Genomic DNA, 19405 nt, shown 5'->3' with positions numbered 1-19405 from the left:
TAAAAATATATTAATAAAAAATTAAAATTATAGTGCTTCTAAAGTTCATGCATAGGTTTTTGAAGATGATAACAAAAAACTGTTTGCAAACAATTTTACATTTTTAAAAGTACACTACATACAAAATATATAATAATTTCTAAAAAAAATTAACAAAAAAGTCCATAGTTTTTTGCAACAAAAATGTCCATAGTTTTTTTTGCCATTTTACCATATAAAAAATAACCAAAGAAAAAGATAAAAACATTCTTGATTGCATAAAGTAAATTTGGTGGGGGAGAAGGCCCTAACTTTTTTTTTATAAATAATAGTCATTTCATCCTGCTTTATCTCGATGTCGAGAGATTGTGTATTCAGATCAAAACTCCTATCCAACCCTGAGTTTGTGTCGTGACCTCCTGCGGGTCTTTGCACCTCTTTCTGATGTGGCTAGACCGCTCATCCACATCCTTCTTCTAACTGTCATGTTGTTTTGGTGGTGCACAATAGACATTTTGATTTTGTTTTACGTTGTATGCTACCAATTTGGTTGGATCTATCTTTATCTCACGATGAAGCTCTCTATCCGTTGTATCGTCCCCATCCATTGGGTCCCGCATGCTCTAACTCGTGCTGTAGTGTCACAAAATATGAATCTCATCAAGAAACAATCAGAAACCTAAAATAAAGATAATATTGAGCAGAAGATCGATCTCACCATTTTGGTTTTTTTTTATGTCTCGTCACTATCATTAAGTTCATCACCCGGCGGCTTCCTGACAAATCAAAAACAAAGTAAATCAGCCTAGAACAAAGTATTAAAAATAAACCAAGAATATGGAGTTACAAAATGTTAACGAAGATTAAACCTTAATGTGTTAGGTTTTTATTTTTTTTGGGTCTATTGTTAGATTATTTATACATGTAGCATATAGTTAGGATTATGTTTGTTAGTAATCGAGACAATCTTGATGAGCAAACTTTAAATTTAGAAAATATAGCAATTTGAAATAAATGTTGATATTCAATATTTATTGCATAAATAAATTATAGAAAACATAAGGCATATTCTCTAGATTTGATAAAAGTTATTGTTGGAATGAACACAACTTGGTCGGATTGTTTTGGAAAGTAGCGATTAGGGGGAATAATTGTTAACAAAAATCGGAAACCTTACATTAATTTAATTGATCATAAAAATTATAAATCTAATCTATATAATGATAACAATCCGAATAAATGCGACCAACAACTGTGTTTTTTCAATCGTACTTTTTGGATATTTTCTGAAAAGTCATGATTGATCATTAAAACGGTTATTTATGAAAAGTTATAACTGTTCACTGTAAAATTAAGTTGATTGGAACATTCATATCTTTTGAAATCTATATATGTTTGTCTATTTGAACTGTTTTCATTTTTTTTGCCATGACACAAAATCAACTAAAATTTCAATTTCAACGGTTTATACATTTTTCTAAATATTTTCTAGCATTCATTCTTTTAACAAAAGATTTTTGGAATGATGAATCTAATTTACATCTCTTAGTTAATTTTAAATATAAAAGTTTAACGAAAATACCTAGCGTGTTTTTCCAAGAGTTAGATGGATTACATAGTGAGTTTTTGGATTTGACTTTTCAATATGGTAATAAAGATGCTTTCATATATAAAAATTTAATGAAAATACATATATATAATAGCAATCCGAATAAATGCCACCAAAAGTTGTGTTTTTTCAATTGTACTTTTTGGATAATTTTCGAAAAAAATATGTAGAAAATTTAAATTGTGTGTTTTACAAAAAGTTGCGATTTTTCATTGTAACGGTTCTTTGTAAAGTTGCAACTATTCATTGTAGAGTTGTGTCTATTTGAATATTCGTATCTTTTGAAATATATATATATATATATATATATATATATATATATATATATGTCTGTTTGAACTGTTTTCATTTTTTTTGCCATGACACCAAATAATATAAAATTTCAATCTCAATGGTTTTTACACCTCTCTAAATTATTCTCTAGCATTCATTCTTTTAAAATTCATTCTTTTAAAAGTAAAGAGATTCCTCCAATTCTTGATTTCACTAAAGATTTTTGGAATGATGAATATAATTTACAACTTTTAGTTAATTTTTGGAATGATGAATATAATTTACAACTTTTAGTTAGTCTTTTTTTCAAGAGTTAGATGGATTAATGAGCTTTTAGATTTGACTTTTGAATATGGTAATAAATATGTCTTTTATTTAAAAGCAGTTTATATGAGTTTCTAGGTATAATCAAGTGCACATACAACAGTTGCGATTTTTTGTAGTACCTTTTCGTAAAAAAATGTTTTTCTTTGTTTTTTTTAAATTTAAACGGTTGTATCTGTTCATTATAGAATTGTGTCTTTTCACTATATTTTATTTATATTTTTTCATCACAACTTTTCGTTCTAATAGGTGTGTCTATTTAAATAGTCATGCTTTTTGAACTCTCTTTATATTTGTCTCTTCATCACTAACTAACAAGTTCGTTGAAACAAATTTTCTATTTTATGTTGAATCTGGATAATTGAATATATTCTATAATCCAGCTAAAATTTTAGAAATGATTATAGCAATAGAGAAAAATACAACTTAATATTGAATTTACGGTTGTGTCTATTTATCTTAATTTTCCGTTTAAAAAATATAATAACAATCTGAATAAATGAGAACAAAAGTTGCAACTTTTCGTAGTACCTTTTTGTAAAAAAAATCGTTTTATTTGTTCTTTTTATAAACTCAAACAATTGTATTTGTTCGTTATAGAGTTGTGTCTTTTCATTATATTTTATTCATATTTTTTCATCACAATTTTTCGTTATAATAGGTGTGTCTATTTAAATAGTCATATCTTTTGAACTCTCTATATATTTGTCTCTTCATCAATAACTTACAAAGCATTGTTCGTTGAAACAAATTTTTCATTTTATGTTAAATCTAAATAATTTGAATGTTAATATCTAATATTTAACGTTATTGTATAATCTAACTAAAATTTTAGAAATGATTATAGTAATATAGAAATTTAATAAAACTTAATATAGAATTTACAGTTGCGTCTACTAAACGTAACTTTTCGTTAAAAACTATTTTAATATTTTTTTTTTTTTATTTTGTTCTTAAGAGTTGTGTATTTTAATTTTATTTTTTTTGTTGATATTGTTTTACTCATTATTAAATATATTTTTAATTATAGTTCTTTAATAGAAAATTACATTACTCATTATAATCATTAGTTCAATATTTTCGGTAAGGATCACTTTTTCATAATGATTTTTTTTTAATTTTAGCTCTTTACCATAATTCTTCATAAAAATATCTTATATTTATAATACTTTAAACAATATGTTTTGCAAAGTTGCATCTATTCTACATAATATTTTTTGTTATAAGTTTTCATTTTAATGATTGTGTTTTTAGTATCAGTTTATGTATTCAAACTATTCTATTACATTCAAATAATTCCATAATGTATAATTTTAAATTTTAAATTTAATTTTTTTTTCTAAAATACTTCCTCCGCGACATCGCGGGGGCTCTGAGTTCTAGTATATTTAATGATACGTAAAAAAAAACCTCAGTTTCTATATTTTTGGGGTATATATGGATAGATAACATGTTTAATTTTCTAATGATATGTGAAATTAGTGTGGAGGAGATTTTGGAATATTAGAAATAGACTAAGGTTAATATGATAAAATTATGGAAATAAATGAATGGAGAATTCTAATTTGATTTTTTGTGTTATACGTATATGCAAATATTGATTTTGCAATTGTTTTTTTTGTGTGTGATTGAATTATTAATTATTTAAAAGAGATTAATTATAATGGCATTTAATGTAAATAGTTTTGAATTTCATGCTTTCTTTGTCAAAACTGCCGTGAAAATGTTAATATAGATTGGTTTAAAAGGAAAGAACTGGTTTTACAGTATAGCTCAGCTCGGGTCAAACTAGATTTCAAAAATGCTCGGACAAAATTCGTAACGGACCAGACTGGACTAGCTAATTGATATACTATTGCCTATCTATCTTAAATTTTCTATAGGCTGAGGGATCCAAGACAAAAGTTTATCATCTGCACAAGAGAATCACGACTCTGTTTCAGTCCCCTGAATCTAACACTACCACCAACGTTGACGCGTTGTTAAGTTGGACATATGTAGAACAACGATTGGTCATCATAAAAAAAATTATGTGCATACAAGAATGGACTACATTTTTATATAGTAATGTAGATAGATCTGACAAAACGGTGACTACGTAGTAATTGGCTTAGATTAATTTAATTACAAATGCCAAAGATGAACATAAATAAGAGAATCAATACAATAAATGAAACCAACCACCAACCAACCCTCACCTCTTGTTCTTTCATGCATTTGCGCTCGAAGCTCTCTCTATATAAACCAAACCTTCATAAGCATTATTCATCATCCAATTCATTACTTACTTAAGTAAACAAACAAAAAAGAGAAATCAAAAGTTTTAAGATATGGAGAGACTTATGAAGTTGTCAACGTTGGTGATCGTGTGCATGTTAGTGGCCGCTCCAATGGCGTCTGACGCAGCCATCTCGTGTGGCGCAGTCACTGGCAACTTGGGTCAATGCTATAACTATTTGACCCGAGGCGGTTTCATTCCTCGAGGGTGTTGCTCTGGTGTTCAGAGGCTCAACAGCATGGCTCGTACCACCCGTGACCGCCAACAAGCTTGTCGTTGTATCCAGGGAGCAGCTAGAGCCTTGGGTTCCCGACTTAACGCAGGCCGTGCTGCTCGTCTTCCTGGTGCTTGCCGTGTTAGGATCTCTTACCCCATCAGCGCTAGAATCAACTGTAACACGTAATCTTCTCTCACTCTATTTATTACATTTTTTTTGTTACTTGAGATACTTTTGTTAGCATTTTCATGGATTGATATTAAATTACTAACCACATAATATGTTTGATACATTTGGTTTTGTTGCAGCGTCAGGTGATCAACAAGGCATAGACGTTGAATGTTTTTTCATATAATCTACGAGAGAGTATTAAAAAAATAATTAGATGCCACTATACGAGACGAGTGTATCATTTTACTGTTATTGTTGCTGTGTTTTAGCATTTGTGTTTTCATGTCTTTCTTTGTATACGAGTGAGACGGTCCATTTAATTGGTCGTCTGTGTTATGTACTCCTCTAATGATATAATGGAATTTACGATATGTATTGTTTTCAAACTCTTGCCATTCACTTGGTCACGTTCTGCTTTGAAATTTTGAATGCATCCTTTGAAATTTTGAATGCATCCGATCCCTTCTCCGCAGCAATAGTTCCGTACACTAGGTTCTTTTAATACGATTATTTATTAGTTGACTTAATTATAGATAAAAATACTTTATGATCAATAATATTGTAAGATAGCTAGTCCAATATAGACTATAATTCGTATGTTTTAAAAGCATATTAGATACCCTGAAATAAGGTTCGGTTACATTAAATATCCTCAAAATTTTGTGTTTGCCAAAAAAAATCATCGTATATGAGGAAAAACTCATGACTCACTTTTCTCTAATCAATCCTTATCTACTTCTTCACACTCTCACAACTTGCTCATTTACACTTCTCACGCTTTAGTTTACTTTGCAATCTTTTCGTCGGTGATGAGTGACTGAGTGTTTCATATATATGTGATATAAGTCGATCGACCCTAGTCACCCTACATGGGCTACATGCAGTGTAAATGAGCACGTTATTATTATTCTATTTTTAATGAACAACTAGAAAACTTACCAAAAAAAAAAAAATCGATCTTTCCTAGAGCCTTTGTTCCAAGCATGAAAAAGGTTTTATGATGGAAATTGATTCTCAATATAATGCGGATAAATATCCTACGAGTCTTTCTACGTACGACTTGTAGATTTCTCCAAGTACCTGTAACCGTATAGCCTCCAAGAGTCCCTGTTCAATAATAAACATTACAAATCTCTTTGGCCGTGTATTTGTTTTCCATGCTTTCCTCTCTTGTCATATTCGTTTGATATCTCCAACTCTTTACCATTTGATGTTTTTGGAGGTCCATAAATATCTCTACCTGGACCATTTCCATGCATTTTTTTTTTCTCTTTCATTTTCTTGAACTGCCACTTGCTCATCAATTTCGACCACATATGTCATAATAGTTTTCTTATTCTCTTTGAATCGTGTCACGTGTGGCTTCATAGATAGTACTTCCTCCGTTTCAAAATATAAAATGTTTTAGAGAAGTTTTTTGTTTCATAATATAGGATGTTTTCAAGTTTTTATGCAACTTTTAGATTAGTTTAGTATTTTGTATTATGCAGTATTGTTTCTGATTGGTTGAAGTTGTTAAAAGTAAAAACTTGTGCTTAGTTAAAACATTATATATTTTGAAATGGAAGGAATATGTGCTTAGCTTTAGGACCTTTTTTAGATAAACCCCAAATTAACACACATGTATTGTATATTCAAAATCACTACTTTAAATCTCTTTATGAAATTTAGTTGAGATGACCTATAAATGTTTCCGCTTGATGTTAAAAAGAAGCAATGTTTCCACTTTCTTCTCTGCTGATCATAAATAATTTTCAATTTCATGAATTTGTTATCTAATTATTTCAGAAACAATAATATTCATCTAGGAGTATTGATCATATGATATACGATTTCGTAACAAGATCGGTTCATTTTAATATTCATCTAGAAGAAAATTATTTTAACACAATACCAGAAGTTAGTCTCTTTAGGTATTGTGCCATTGTTCGAAATTTGTGATTTCCAATTTGCCTAGATAACTATTTATTACGTCCCGGGTTGAATCAAGTTTTCTGACGTTACATCTTCTTGAAACTCAACTAAGCGAAGATCGGGAAAGCAACGTATAGTATATATTAACATTGGAATATGTGTATTTTCCAATCTTAACAAAAAAATAGATAGTTTTCATTAAATTGACATGCATATGGAACTAAGCATAATTAACGGGTACGCATGACCTTCATGAGTTTTTTTTACAATTATAAAAACCCTACCGACCTCAACAAAGTAAAAGCAATAAAAACAAAAATGGCGTTTGCTCCAAAGATCATCACATGCCTCATTGTCCTTACAGTCTACATGTTACCCCCAACGGAGTCAACCATCCAGTGTGGGACAGTGACGAGCACACTTGCACAGTGCGTGAACTATTTGGTCAACAGTGGTCCATTGCCATCCGCATGCTGCGTGGGAGTCAAAACATTGTACCAAATGGCTCATACCACACCGGATCGCAAACAAGTATGTGAGTGCCTTAAAGTAGCGGGTAAGGAAATCAAAGGCCTCAATACCGACCTTGTGGCCTCACTTCCTACCACTTGTGGTGTTTCAGTTCCCTACCCCATCAGTTTCAGCACCAATTGTGACAAGTACGTCTCCATAACTTCGTTTTTGTTTTATGTTACGATTGTTTTGTTTGGCATGTAAATACTTTTAAAAACTTTATTCAAAGAAATCTTATAAAATTTTATTTTACACTTGACTCCAAATATTATCTAGGAGTTTATAATATGAATTCAACTAACTATTTAATCATTAGAACTCCCTATGTTTCAAAATATAGGATATTTTAGTGAAAACACGCATGTTAAGAAATAGTTACTTTTAAAAAGTTTAACTAATCATAAACAAATTTGCATAATATAAAATATAAATTTAATCTAAAAGTTGCATAGAAATTTGGAAACATCTTATATTATGAAACAAAAAAACTTCTCTAAACATCCTATATTATGAAACAGAGGGAATATTATTTTATTTTCTTTTAAAGTTTTTGGTCAAACTTTTTTCTCTATTAAAAAAAAAACAAACACATTTAGAAGTTATTAAATAAAGAAAAATTCAAACACTAATACAACACCTTTTTTTTAACATATAAAAATATTATTAAAGTATAATTTCACATAATCAAATATATAACAACATTTTTGTAAAAATTCAAATGTTGTGGAAAATGAGAAGATTGAATTATAAGGTGTTCTTTTTAAAAAAATGCTTGTATGAATAAATGCATTTGGATTTTAGTAATAACCAAAGTGATGATAGATATTTGTTTTTGTTGTTCGAATGTTGCAGTATATCGACTGCCGTGTAAAAGAGGCTAGCTGATCATTGATCTGATATTCAGATGTACGAGTACGACTAATCAAAGTTTGCCAGCTTTTTAACCTAAATAATAATGTATTAAGTCTGCTGTTATCTCCCATTTTAGAACTTTGTTTATTTATCTATCATCTCTATACGTAATGTAACCATATATATATTAATAACGACAACGGAGCTCTCTCTCTCTCTCTCGAAAATAGTCTGCCTACTCGAACATAATTACTGCTAGCTGGTTAATAGCTAACAGCTTCAGTCATATATACGCCTCAATAGCTTTGTTAATGATGGAAATCACAGTGTAGAGAGCTAAAAAAGATGTGGAAGTTTTAAGACCAAAAGCATGTTTGAAACTGAAATGCTTAATTAAGATAATGTAGCTACTAGCTATATTGTTGCTTACCGATAGCGAGGATCTTTACGTATGAAGTTAAGGATATAATGCGTATATGTACCAGCATAAGATTTACTGTTTAACATCGTACATACATATATATGATCAAGAGGTTGTAGGAAGTTCCAAAATACACAACCGCATAAAAGAACATACAAATTAAAGACATATCACATATGTAATGGACACACAAAGAATTAACCTCACGTGTCCCCATTGTTTTTGTTGTGCGCTGTCGGAGAGATAACCTAGAGAAGAATTCACTTAACGCGTGGCCATAGAGGCTGATACACCAATGGAGATCATTTAGGCAAGTTGCCAAGGTGGCAAGACGTTGGATATGTCGATAAAATTGAAGTTGCGACAAAGACATGTTAATATATGGCTAACAAAGAGTTGAATTAGATAAATAAATAAAGATTGAGGGATTTATGAATTAAAGATAAGGTTTTGTAACTCTTATTTCTTAATCTAACGAACGACTCAAACAAATATGATCACTCACTCACTCTCCAACAAAAATTGCAAGTAAGTTTTGTTCGGTAACAGGTTCGGTTAGCTAGATTGATAAAATAAAAATTAGTTAACAGGCCTCATAAACTCATGTTACATAGATAATGGGCTTTAAAAATTACGGCCCAAAGATGATTTGTTCCGACGGCTCCGTGGAGTGGAGGGATCGTGAAACTGAAACTCCGATTTCGATCCAAATTTTAATTTCAGACACACACACACACGCACGACCAACACGACACGAGACAAGAGCAAACTCTTCGTGTCCTCATCGATCTTGAACAACCAACAAATCTGATCACATCGATTCATCCATCTGTCTCACTGTGTTTTTTTATATTCTCCAATCGTGAAATTGAAGCTTGGTGATTTTTGCAATCGCCGCCCCTGAACTGTGTGATCCACACGAATCTGCGATGCGTTTTGGTCCACCAGACCACTGATACCCTGAAAATAATGAGCTTCTGTTGCAAAGTTTCAAATCCGGTAAGAATCTTTGGATCGAATCAGAACCGCCACTTGCTAACAGATCAACCGATCGACTCATCATAAAATTTAGGGTTTGACCGCCCCCCCTAATTGCGTGCGATGGATAGAACTAGAAGTTGGGTTTTGTCACATCTTCTTCTATTGATTTTGTTCATCTCCAATGTAACGTCTACTTCAAATTCAACCACTAAACAAGTAAAAATTCCGATTCCTTTCTCTGTTTTTGTTCTCATATAAGGTTTTGATTGAACAATGTGATTTGACTTTACTACTCTTATGTTACTTCTTTTAGGAGTCTCCTCCGTTGCCTACTGTTATTAAACCCAATGTTACCTCATCAGAGCTTCCTTTGCCGGCTAGTAATTCGACGGATCCTAATCCGAAAGAGCCTGTTTCAGTGAGTCCTCCTCCGCAAGTGCAACCTGTAAATGAGAAGAATGATACAAAAGTGTTGAATTCAACAGAGCCTTTAAGCCCTCCTCCGCCTCCAGCGAACGTAACTGATAATAGCCAGGATAGTGGGAAACTACCGGCTGTAATGGCACCGCCTCCGAAAAGTTTGGAGAGTGGGAAAAATGAGACGGAGCCACTTAAGGAGAGTCCACCTTTGCCGAAAGATCCTGAAAAGGCGAATGACGTTAATAAGGGGAGCTCAGAGTCTGGCAGTGTAGAGACCTGTGCAGGAAATTCTAACTTGTGTACAACTGAGAATTCATTGGTGGCTTGCACTTTGAGCATTGATAAAGGTACTATTTGCTCCTTCTTGTCTATTATATTGATTTCGGCACTCTTGGTTTCAAGCTTTCTTGTTTGTTGAACAATGCAACGATATAAGTAGTGTTTTCCTATTGAGTCATAGGCATATTTGTTTGCAGCATAAAGGTGTTCATGAAAATGGTTGGATATGTTGTGGAGATTGTCTTTATGAAATTAGGGATCATATTAGCATATGTTTTACATTATTTGGAAATCCTCCTCGTTGCAGATTCAACGACAAAAACTAGCATATATTTGACATTAGTACGTTGTGTTAATTTGTAAATGTTGTGATTTCGACAACATGAAACTTTCTTACACATAATAGCTATTCCCCCTAAAATTTGTAAGGTCTCTGCTTTGTATGTTCTGTTTTGTACGGTAGGTTTTGCTTGGGTTGATTGAATATTCATTTTAAAATTGTGTGTTTATCGTTGCAGGTTCTGCTAACTGGTTGATTCTAGTTCAAAATGAAGGTGAAAAATCTCTAAAAGCGAAATTTGTTCTTCCGGTTAACTCTATGCAAGAGCTAAAACTGCCTAAACACCAGAGTCAAAGGGTATGTCTTTCGATGTTCTTCCGAGTTGAATCCATTGATATATTTATCACTAGAAGTCTGGAATATATTTGTGATATTTGATGATACAATGCAAATGTTAGTCTAAGTATTCTGTGGTAGAAAACTGAGTCGATCTTTTTTTCACTTGCACAGGTAAACATATCCATTAGTGGAGACACAAACAAGATCATACTAGATGCGGGGAAAGGAGAGTGTGTGCTTCATATGTACCCACCAGAAACAAACACGTTACCGTTCCGCTTTCCCTCGTACGACAAGCTAGTGACGCCCATCAACGGTGCCTATTTCTTAATAGTCTCTGTTGTTATTTTGGGGGGAATTTGGGGATTGTGTATGTGCCGGAAGAATCGCCGTGCAGGCAGTGGAGTGCCTTACCGGGAGCTAGAATTGAGCGGAGAGCCAGGTTTGGGAAACGAGTCAGGGGTCCATGATGTGGAGACAGCAGACTGGGACGAGGGTTGGGATGATGATTGGGATGAGAATAATGCTGTGAAATCCCCCGGTGGTGCAGCAAAGAGTGTCAGCATCTCTGCCAACGGCTTGACAGCAAGGGCTCCAAACCGGGATGGATGGGATCATGACTGGGACGACTAGAGAGAGTTGTTGTGTGTTATAATCAGTGGATACTACTATTACTACAGAAGAGTCAAAAACAACTTGGATACAGTTTACTGCAAAGAAGAAGACAAGACAGAAAACTACAAAAGGTTAATGTGTATACTCAATATGCACCTATATATATATATTAAAAATTCTTTTTCGTTACTAAGTTGAAATGTCAAATTTTATACTAGAGTCCTCCAAACCAAAAAAAACCTGCGTTGTTGTGTTTCCAATTTTTTTAGTTTCAAAATTTTGTATCATGCATACGAACAGGTTCTGTTATAGTTTTTGTACTTCGATACTTTCCCTTCTTTTTCCAGTGTTGTCACTCTCTTGGAAACTTTTTTGTAACATCAAGAAGATTATGTACATTCTTATATATGTCTCTATATCAGTCAGTGTTCAAGAAAGCGCTAGACGCCTAGAACGCCTAGTCGGGGTTTAAGCGTTTTTAGGCGGTTTAGACGTTTACAATATGAAACATTATATATATGATATTATATATAAAATTATGCAAAAAAATATGTTAGAAGAAATAAATAATAATAAATCATAAACCAAACTTAGAACAAATACATTTATTTAATTTAAATTAATAATATATGAACATTTATAAATATGTATATGAATATAATACTTAAAATTTTAAATATATGCAGTTAAAAATAAAATATATATACTAAAATAATATTATGTAATTGGAGGTGATCTAAGCGGTCGTCTAAGCGTCTAGACGTCTGCAGAGCGCCTAGCGCCTAGACGGCGCCTAGACCGCTTTCTTGAACAATGATATCAGTACAAAGAAACTTAGATAGAGAAGGCCCACTTATATCTGGGCCAAATGAGGTTAAACTGGAACAAGAATAAAAGAAAAAGCCCATGATTACGTAAGTAAACTAACAAAAGAGTTGCAATCAAAACAAACCCCACTCTTTCCGTTTTTAGTAGTATAATACAGTATAAACAAAGAGTGTAACCAGCTCAGCCACGAGCGGTCGTCACCACCGAACACATAAAACATACGCGTTTCTAAAAAAAATTCTCTTTCTTAAATCATGAACTGTCATCCAGTATCTCACACCACCATATACCACAATACCAATCAACATTATCCTACGATGGTCTCGGACATGTAATTCCAGCTGTTCTTCCCCAAGGGTCATTATCGTCACTTTCAACATTCTCCTCAGGCCGGCGTCAATTGATTAAAAAACCAAGGCCTAGAAGACTATATCTTTATATATAGTTATATCTAAAATTAATCTTATACTACTAATTTTTTTTTTTTTTTTTTTGGGCAAAATACTACTAATTTTAAAGATTAAAAAAAAAAACGTAAACGCGTAGAGGGAGGCAACAATACAATGCTGTCGTCGTCATAATAACGAAATAATAATAATAATACTAACCTCTCCCACTCATTTAATTCTTTTTCCTTCTTCAACTCTCTTCTCTCTCTCCTCTTCCCCCAAATATCTCTCTCTGTCTTCTCCAAAAAAACTCCGATTTCATCGCTTAGGGATTTTTCTTCCCCGATTCTTCAGGTATGTTCTTCTTCATCATCATCTTCTTCACTTCACTCTCCTAACTACTCAGTTCAAACTCCAATTTTTAACCTTAATTTCCGTAATCAAACGAACATAACTCTTTCCATTTTTAGATCTGTGAATATTTCCTAGTTTTGATCTTATTCTTGTCTTCATTGATAGATCTGAGAAGAAGAAGTCATTTCCAGGGGAACTGTTCTTTGATCGATGAAGAAGATCACGGAGGGACGAATCCGTCTCTCTCTTCTTCTTCTTCTACTGTTCTCTGCAACAACTTCTTTTATCTCAGCTATCGACTACTCTCCCACAGAGAAGATCTTATTAAACTGCGGTGGCGCTTCTGATCTCGAAGACACTGATAAACGTACATGGATCCCCGATGTCAAATCAAAGTTCTTGTCTTCTCCCTCAGGAGACTCGAAAACATCTCCAGCGTTAACACAAGATCCTTCCGTTCCCGAAGTTCCTTACATGACGGCTAGAGTTTTCCGATCTCCTTTCACTTACACTTTCCCCGTCGCGTCAGGTCGCAAGTTCGTTCGTCTTTACTTCTACCCTAACTCTTACGATGGTCTCAACGCTACAAACTCGCTCTTCTCCGTCTCCTCTGGTCCTTACACTCTTCTCAAGAACTTCAGCGCTGCTCAGACCGCCGAAGCGTTGACTTACGCTTTCATCGTCAAGGAGTTTGTTGTCCATGTTGAAGGTGGAACCTTGAACATGACGTTCACACCGGAGACGAGTCCGGCTAATGCGTACGCGTTTGTTAATGGGATTGAGGTGACTTCGATGCCTGATATCTATAGTAGTACTGATGGGACTTTGTCCATGGTTGGAACATCTACTTCTGTTACTATTGATAACAGTACTGCTCTTGAGAATGTCTATAGGCTCAACGTTGGAGGCAACGATATCTCTCCTTCTGCTGATACGGGTTTGTTCAGATCCTGGTATGATGATCAGCCTTATATCTTTGGTGCTGGACTTGGGATTCCTGAGACTGCTGATCCCAACATGACCATTAAGTACCCTACGGGGACTCCTACTTATGTTGCTCCTGTGGATGTTTATTCAACGGCTAGGTCTATGGGTCCGACTGCTCAGATCAATCAAAACTACAATCTCACTTGGATTTTCAGCATTGACTCTGGGTTTAGTTACCTTGTCAGGCTCCATTTCTGTGAGGTTTCTCCTAACATCACTAAGATCAACCAACGTGTGTTTATAATCTACCTCAACAATCAAACAGCTGAGCCTGAAGCTGATGTGGCTGGCTGGACGTCAGGTAACGGGATTGCGTATCATAAAGATTACGTGGTGAATCTTCCTGATGGAAAGGGACAGCAGGATCTGTGGCTTGCTCTTCATCCAAACACGATTAACAAGCCTGAGTATTATGATGCTATTCTTAATGGACTTGAGATATTCAAGATGAATACCTCTGATGGTAATCTTGCAGGTCCCAATCCTATACCTGGTCCACAGGTGACTGCTGATCCATCGAAAGTCCTACTCGCGCGTTCTAAGAAGTCAAAGAGCCATACGGCTGTTGTTGCTGGCGCAGCCAGTGGTGCGCTTGTTCTGGCACTTATCATTGGTTTCTGTGTGTTTGGTGCTTACCGCAGACGTAAGCGTGGTGATTACCAGCCTGCAAGTGATGCAACATCAGGGTGGCTTCCACTGTCTCTCTATGGGAACTCACATTCTGCTGGCTCGGGGAAGACAAACACAACAGGAAGTTATGCCTCATCCCTTCCGTCGAATCTATGCCGTCACTTCTCTTTTGCTGAGATCAAGTCAGCCACTAAGAACTTTGATGAGTCCCGGGTGCTTGGTGTTGGAGGTTTTGGAAAGGTTTACAGAGGAGAAATTGATGGTGGGACTACAAAGGTAGCTATCAAGCGAGGTAACCCAATGTCTGAGCAAGGTGTACACGAGTTCCAGACTGAGATTGAAATGCTTTCGAAGCTTAGACACCGTCACCTTGTGTCCCTGATTGGATACTGTGAAGAGAACTGCGAAATGATTCTAGTCTATGATTACATGGCTCATGGGACAATGAGAGAGCATCTCTACAAAACTCAGAATTCTCCTCTTCCGTGGAAGCAACGTCTTGAGATATGCATTGGGGCAGCCAGAGGTTTACATTATCTACACACTGGTGCAAAACACACAATCATCCACAGAGATGTGAAGACAACAAACATTCTATTGGATGAGAAATGGGTGGCCAAGGTCTCTGATTTCGGTCTATCCAAGACTGGTCCGACGTTAGACCACACACACGTAAGCACGGTCGTGAAAGGAAGTTTCGGTTATCTTGACCCAGAGTATTTCAGAAGGCAGCAACTGACTGAGAAATCCGATGTCTACTCCTTTGGCGTCGTTCTCTTCGAAGCCCTATGCGCACGTCCAGCCTTGAACCCGACACTGGCAAAGGAACAAGTGAGCTTAGCTGAGTGGGCACCATACTGCTACAAGAAAGGCATGCTTGACCAGATCGTTGATCCATATCTAAAGGGCAAGATCACACCGGAGTGCTTCAAGAAGTTTGCTGAAACCGCGATGAAGTGTGTACTAGATCAGGGCATTGAGAGACCATCAATGGGAGATGTTCTGTGGAACTTAGAATTTGCGTTGCAACTTCAAGAAAGCGCAGAGGAGAGCGGGAAAGGAATATGCAGTGACATGGACATGGATGAGATTAAGTACGATGATGGCAACTGTAAAGGGAAGAACGACAAGAGTTCTGATGTGTATGAAGGGAATGTAAAGGACTCGAGGAGCAGTGGAATAGACATGAGCATCGGTGGTCGGAGTTTGGCCAGCGAAGATTCAGATGGACTCACTCCAAGTGCTGTGTTTTCTCAGATCATGAATCCTAAGGGACGTTAGAGAGTCTTTAAAACACGGTACACACTACCTACCTTTCTAATCCGGCTCCATCCAAAATGGAGACGGTCCGTTTCTCTTTTATATTTTTTTCTTAACTATTTATTATAATTCTCTTCTGTTATTTATTTAGAATTTTGGATTTTGTGTATTTGATACTACCATGATGGAGAGTGTAAAAAATAATGTATTTGTTTTTTTTTCTCTTCTTTCTACAAAACATTAAACATGAATCGGGTCAATGTATTATTTGGTTTGTTGTCTATAACGCTTTTGGTAATGGAATGCATCGTTACTAACCATTACAAGCCAGAACTCTTGTGTGTGAACAAACCAGACGACCCACTTACGAGAACGAGAGAGTGAAAGTGTGAAACCAAATGAGTGTAAACTAAATTGCGACACAAAATGTAACCTAGTACATCAATCACCACTTCTCTGTTTTATTAACCTAGCTCAAAGCTGTATATTTCTGTGATCCAATAATACAAGCAACACTTTGAAAGAAACAAACGACTAGAATATCTCCTTTATTTTTTTTCTTCTCTTGATTGCATAAAAAATGTTAAAAAGAGTGAAACAAGATTATTTTTCCAAGCAGCTCTCTTGTTTTGAAAATAAAACTAGTATAACAAACAAGGAATACAAACAAACAAGGAAAAAAAGAGTCAAAGAGGAGAGAAGAGGTCAGGAGGAGAGTCGAAAGCATTATCGAAGATGAGAGAATGATGAGATTCATCATCAATGTTGAGTAGCCAGTTTGTATCCTTCACATCTTTAACATTCAAGAGTGCATCGTAACGAGCACTGTCGTTCTTATTCTCTGTGTTAATTCCTTCTTTCGTGAAGCTTCTTCCATCTTCCTCTTCATGGTTGCTGCTGCTGCAGCTTCCTTCAGTACTACTACCACACTGCTTTCTTAAACCCGCAGAAGAAGATCTGATGCTGTGTGGGTACAACATTGTGCTTGAATACGCATTTTTTCCAACTTTACCATTTCGTGTCACGTCCTGCATTTGAAGTGACACTATTATCGTCAAAAGAAACCTCATACAAAACGTTACTATACTATTGACCATGATAGACGTTTTAAATGACAATGACAAGAGCACGTTACCAAGTGATTGATAGCCATTTGAACCGAAGCTCTGGACAATCTCCTTCCTGACCTAGTTGAATCCGCAACAGTTGCGGATGGCTTTACGGACTTGGGAGTTGCTGTTGTGTGCGTGACGCCTGAAAAAGTCGGAATCTGAGAAGGAGAAGCAGAGCGTCCTTTAGGCCTTGTTCTTGTAACATCCGGGGAAGTGTTCCGTTTTGGCGAACTAACATTCCCCACTGGTCTGCCAAACGCTAGAGTGACTGTTTCTTTTTGTCTTGGCGGTGTCTGAGGTGTTGTTGAGGTGCATCCATCACGACGTACACATCCACGTGATGACACAGAAGCAGAACGCACATTGGTCTTACTTGAAGCTGGACCTGAATTTGCTGCAATATCAGGCTTTGACCTTGGAGTCAACGATCTTGATCTTTGAGCGTCTCCAGCTTTTTTAAAGGAAGGAGTGGTTGAAGTAGTTGTTGAAGGAATTAAAGAAGGTGAAGGTGTTTTGCGTGATACCGGAGTTAAAGATCGAGAGACAGTTCTCTTTGGAGAAGAAACCGAAGCTGAAGCTGAAGTTGTTGTTGTCGTCTTCTTGGGGGCCGAAGAGGATCTGAGAGTTGGAATGTTGGAGGGACGAATAGTTGAACCGCTTCTAGTTGGTCTTGAAGATGGGTCACTCTCGCCCTACGCGAATGAGATTAGTTAAACATCTTATATGAACTTCTTTAAAATATATGATAAACATGTAATAGCTAACTCGCTGATTTGTAGCATATATCATTACCCTTAAGCCAGCCTTTGTAGTAGAAATGGACTGAACCTTCAAAGTTGTGTTTCTAGCTTCTAGAACCAATCTAGAGAGAGTACCCAATGGCACTTCAAAAATGTTATAAAGCCTGAAAGCAACAAATATTACAACTTATTTACATTGTCTATTTAAGGAAATATTACTGTGTATGAAATTCAAATGAGGGATTATTACACAAAAGTAACTTACGAATCGTTTCCATGTTTCTTCACATCATGAGCTTCAGGCTTACCAAGTTTAGCTTGTTCTTTTCCTAGTTTAAGCAAAACTGCATGCCACATATATAGAAACACTCAAACACGCTACACCGCATTAATATGAAAACCATAGTAATTGATTGAAATAGAAGGTCTTTTGTTGAGTGTTATTGGTGCATCATCGATTTAAACATATATCATCCTCCATCTTAGTACCTAAATTCACATAAATCTAGTAAATTGTGGAAAAGCGAATGAACAGATTACAAATAATTGTTTCCCTTGGAATGCTAAAGCGTGACAGCAATCAAAATACAACAAGGAAGAACGATTTCGATGTGTGCATGTTGTTGTAGAAAAGCAAAAGACAAGTCAATGGAGTAATGATAGATGATCATACCATCCAAAGAGGCCTCACGGTTGACTGAGAAGAGATCCAAATTCTCGTCGGCCGGGTGATTGCTTTTTCCGGTGAGAGACTTTTTCAGACTCCGATCGCTCATCGACGGTTTAAAACACACGGCGAAGAACAGAGGAAAGAAAACAGAATTCAGATACAAACAAAAAGAGAGAGAGATAGAGAATGTTTCAAAATATTGGTTTTTGAATAATTAAAAAAAGAGTTGACAAGAGTGAAAGAGATGTAATAAGAAAGTGGTGGGATACGGTAGGTTGGGTGGGGGGGGGGGGGGGGTAGTTATGTTTTAGTTTATAAAGGGAGTCAGCTTCAAGAGGCATTTTTCATTCCGTGTGGTTTTAGTTTTCATGTCGTTTTCTTGTAATTTACTTTAACATGTTTTTTTTTTTTTGGGTAATCTTGAAACCCAATAATGTGAACAAAGAAAACTCAACTAAAGCTGATCGTCTTATGACGTGTAAACTAGACGTGTCACGATATGATGCACGGAAATAAGTTAGTTATCTAACTGTTACATTTATCTCTATTTATTTTATTCGGTTTGCTTTGATTCGGTCCTTGCCAAAATATTTCACAACAAATGGCCCTGGCTCTGCTCGTTGGTCTCATTGAAAGGATTGAATCCAAAGAGAGGTTTTGAGAATGAGATGAATGGTGTGGTTAGACTTAGAGCTTCACAATTATGCCACCTTGTGTTCCAGTGATCTTTTGACATGTATAATTAGAACGGGAACAGGGTCTGTTTCTTAAATTCTAATCACTACTGATTTAACCGGATCGGTATCATTTTTTTTGTAGAGCTGATTGAATTGGATTTGATAACCAAACCCGAAAGTAACCGTGGTTGACTGATTCTATTGAATTCGGTTCGGTTTATAATTCCTCCAGAACCAAACCGGTTTTAATTAAAAAAAAAAACCCTATTTTTCTCAATTAGTCGTCATCGTTC

General features: G+C 35.3%; 5 protein-coding genes across 6 annotated transcripts; 4 read left to right on the top strand and 1 right to left on the bottom strand.

Annotated features, from left to right (window-relative positions):
* Positions 1–4363: 4363 nt before the first annotated feature.
* LOC104780994 (non-specific lipid-transfer protein 5-like) lies at positions 4364–5237 on the top strand. The gene is made up of 2 exons (XM_010505553.3): positions 4364–4862; positions 4989–5237. The coding sequence occupies exons 1-2, from the start codon at positions 4516–4518 to the stop codon at positions 4996–4998; spliced, it is 357 nt and encodes a 118-aa protein (XP_010503855.1). The 5' UTR covers positions 4364–4515; the 3' UTR covers positions 4999–5237.
* A 1822-nt stretch (positions 5238–7059) lies between these two features.
* On the top strand, positions 7060–8357 carry LOC104780993 (non-specific lipid-transfer protein 12-like). The gene is made up of 2 exons (XM_010505552.3): positions 7060–7424; positions 8131–8357. Exons 1-2 carry the CDS (start codon positions 7084–7086, stop codon positions 8147–8149), a joined length of 360 nt encoding a protein of 119 aa, XP_010503854.2. The 5' UTR covers positions 7060–7083; the 3' UTR covers positions 8150–8357.
* Positions 8358–9019: 662 nt separating this feature from the next.
* Positions 9020–11902, top strand: LOC104780992 (uncharacterized). Its single transcript, XM_010505551.3, has 4 exons — positions 9020–9748; positions 9846–10299; positions 10750–10868; positions 11022–11902. Exons 1-4 carry the CDS (start codon positions 9653–9655, stop codon positions 11481–11483), a joined length of 1131 nt encoding a protein of 376 aa, XP_010503853.1. The 5' UTR covers positions 9020–9652; the 3' UTR covers positions 11484–11902.
* Positions 11903–12569: 667 nt separating this feature from the next.
* LOC104780990 (receptor-like protein kinase FERONIA) lies at positions 12570–16194 on the top strand. The gene is made up of 2 exons (XM_087510525.1): positions 12570–13036; positions 13202–16194. Exon 2 carries the CDS (start codon positions 13247–13249, stop codon positions 15932–15934), a length of 2688 nt encoding a protein of 895 aa, XP_087366651.1. The 5' UTR covers positions 12570–13036; positions 13202–13246; the 3' UTR covers positions 15935–16194.
* Positions 16195–16445: 251 nt separating this feature from the next.
* On the bottom strand, positions 16446–18722 carry LOC104780991 (uncharacterized). Of its 2 annotated transcripts, none has more exons than XM_010505550.3 (5): positions 18439–18722; positions 18031–18109; positions 17818–17929; positions 17049–17717; positions 16446–16941 (listed from the first exon to the last, which is right to left on the bottom strand). In XM_010505550.3, exons 1-5 carry the CDS (start codon positions 18539–18541, stop codon positions 16600–16602), a joined length of 1305 nt encoding a protein of 434 aa, XP_010503852.1. In that variant the 5' UTR covers positions 18542–18722; the 3' UTR covers positions 16446–16599. The 2 variants fall into 2 exon arrangements, with proteins under 2 accessions (XP_010503852.1, XP_087366652.1); XM_087510526.1 differs by having other exon boundaries at positions 18031–18133; positions 18439–18661.
* Between the last annotated feature and the right edge of the window lie 683 nt (positions 18723–19405).

The sequence above is a fragment of the Camelina sativa genome, chromosome 4 (genome assembly GCF_030686135.1).
Source record: "Camelina sativa cultivar CO46 ecotype springtype chromosome 4, ASM3068613v1".
Taxonomy (NCBI): Eukaryota; Viridiplantae; Streptophyta; class Magnoliopsida; order Brassicales; family Brassicaceae; genus Camelina; species Camelina sativa.
This window is presented reverse-complemented; position numbering and strand designations above follow the sequence as displayed.

Excerpts from the sequence above, each read along its gene's own strand:
- LOC104780994 (XM_010505553.3), top strand. The coding sequence starts at position 4,516 with ATGGAGAGACTTATGAAGTTGTCAACGTTGGTGATCGTGTGCATGTTA.
- LOC104780993 (XM_010505552.3), top strand. The coding sequence starts at position 7,084 with ATGGCGTTTGCTCCAAAGATCATCACATGCCTCATTGTCCTTACAGTC.
- LOC104780992 (XM_010505551.3), top strand. The coding sequence starts at position 9,653 with ATGGATAGAACTAGAAGTTGGGTTTTGTCACATCTTCTTCTATTGATT. Across the intron at positions 10,300-10,749 it reads CACTTTGAGCATTGATAAAG|GTTCTGCTAACTGGTTGATT; the intron begins GTACTATTTGCT and ends TTATCGTTGCAG. Across the intron at positions 10,869-11,021 it reads CTAAACACCAGAGTCAAAGG|GTAAACATATCCATTAGTGG; the intron begins GTATGTCTTTCG and ends TCACTTGCACAG.
- LOC104780990 (XM_087510525.1), top strand. The coding sequence starts at position 13,247 with ATGAAGAAGATCACGGAGGGACGAATCCGTCTCTCTCTTCTTCTTCTT.
- LOC104780991 (XM_087510526.1), bottom strand. The coding sequence starts at position 18,541 with ATGAGCGATCGGAGTCTGAAAAAGTCTCTCACCGGAAAAAGCAATCAC. Across the intron at positions 18,134-18,438 it reads CCGTGAGGCCTCTTTGGATG|TGTTTCTATATATGTGGCAT; the intron begins GTATGATCATCT and ends AGCGTGTTTGAG. Across the intron at positions 16,942-17,048 it reads AAATGGCTATCAATCACTTG|GACGTGACACGAAATGGTAA; the intron begins GTAACGTGCTCT and ends CTTCAAATGCAG.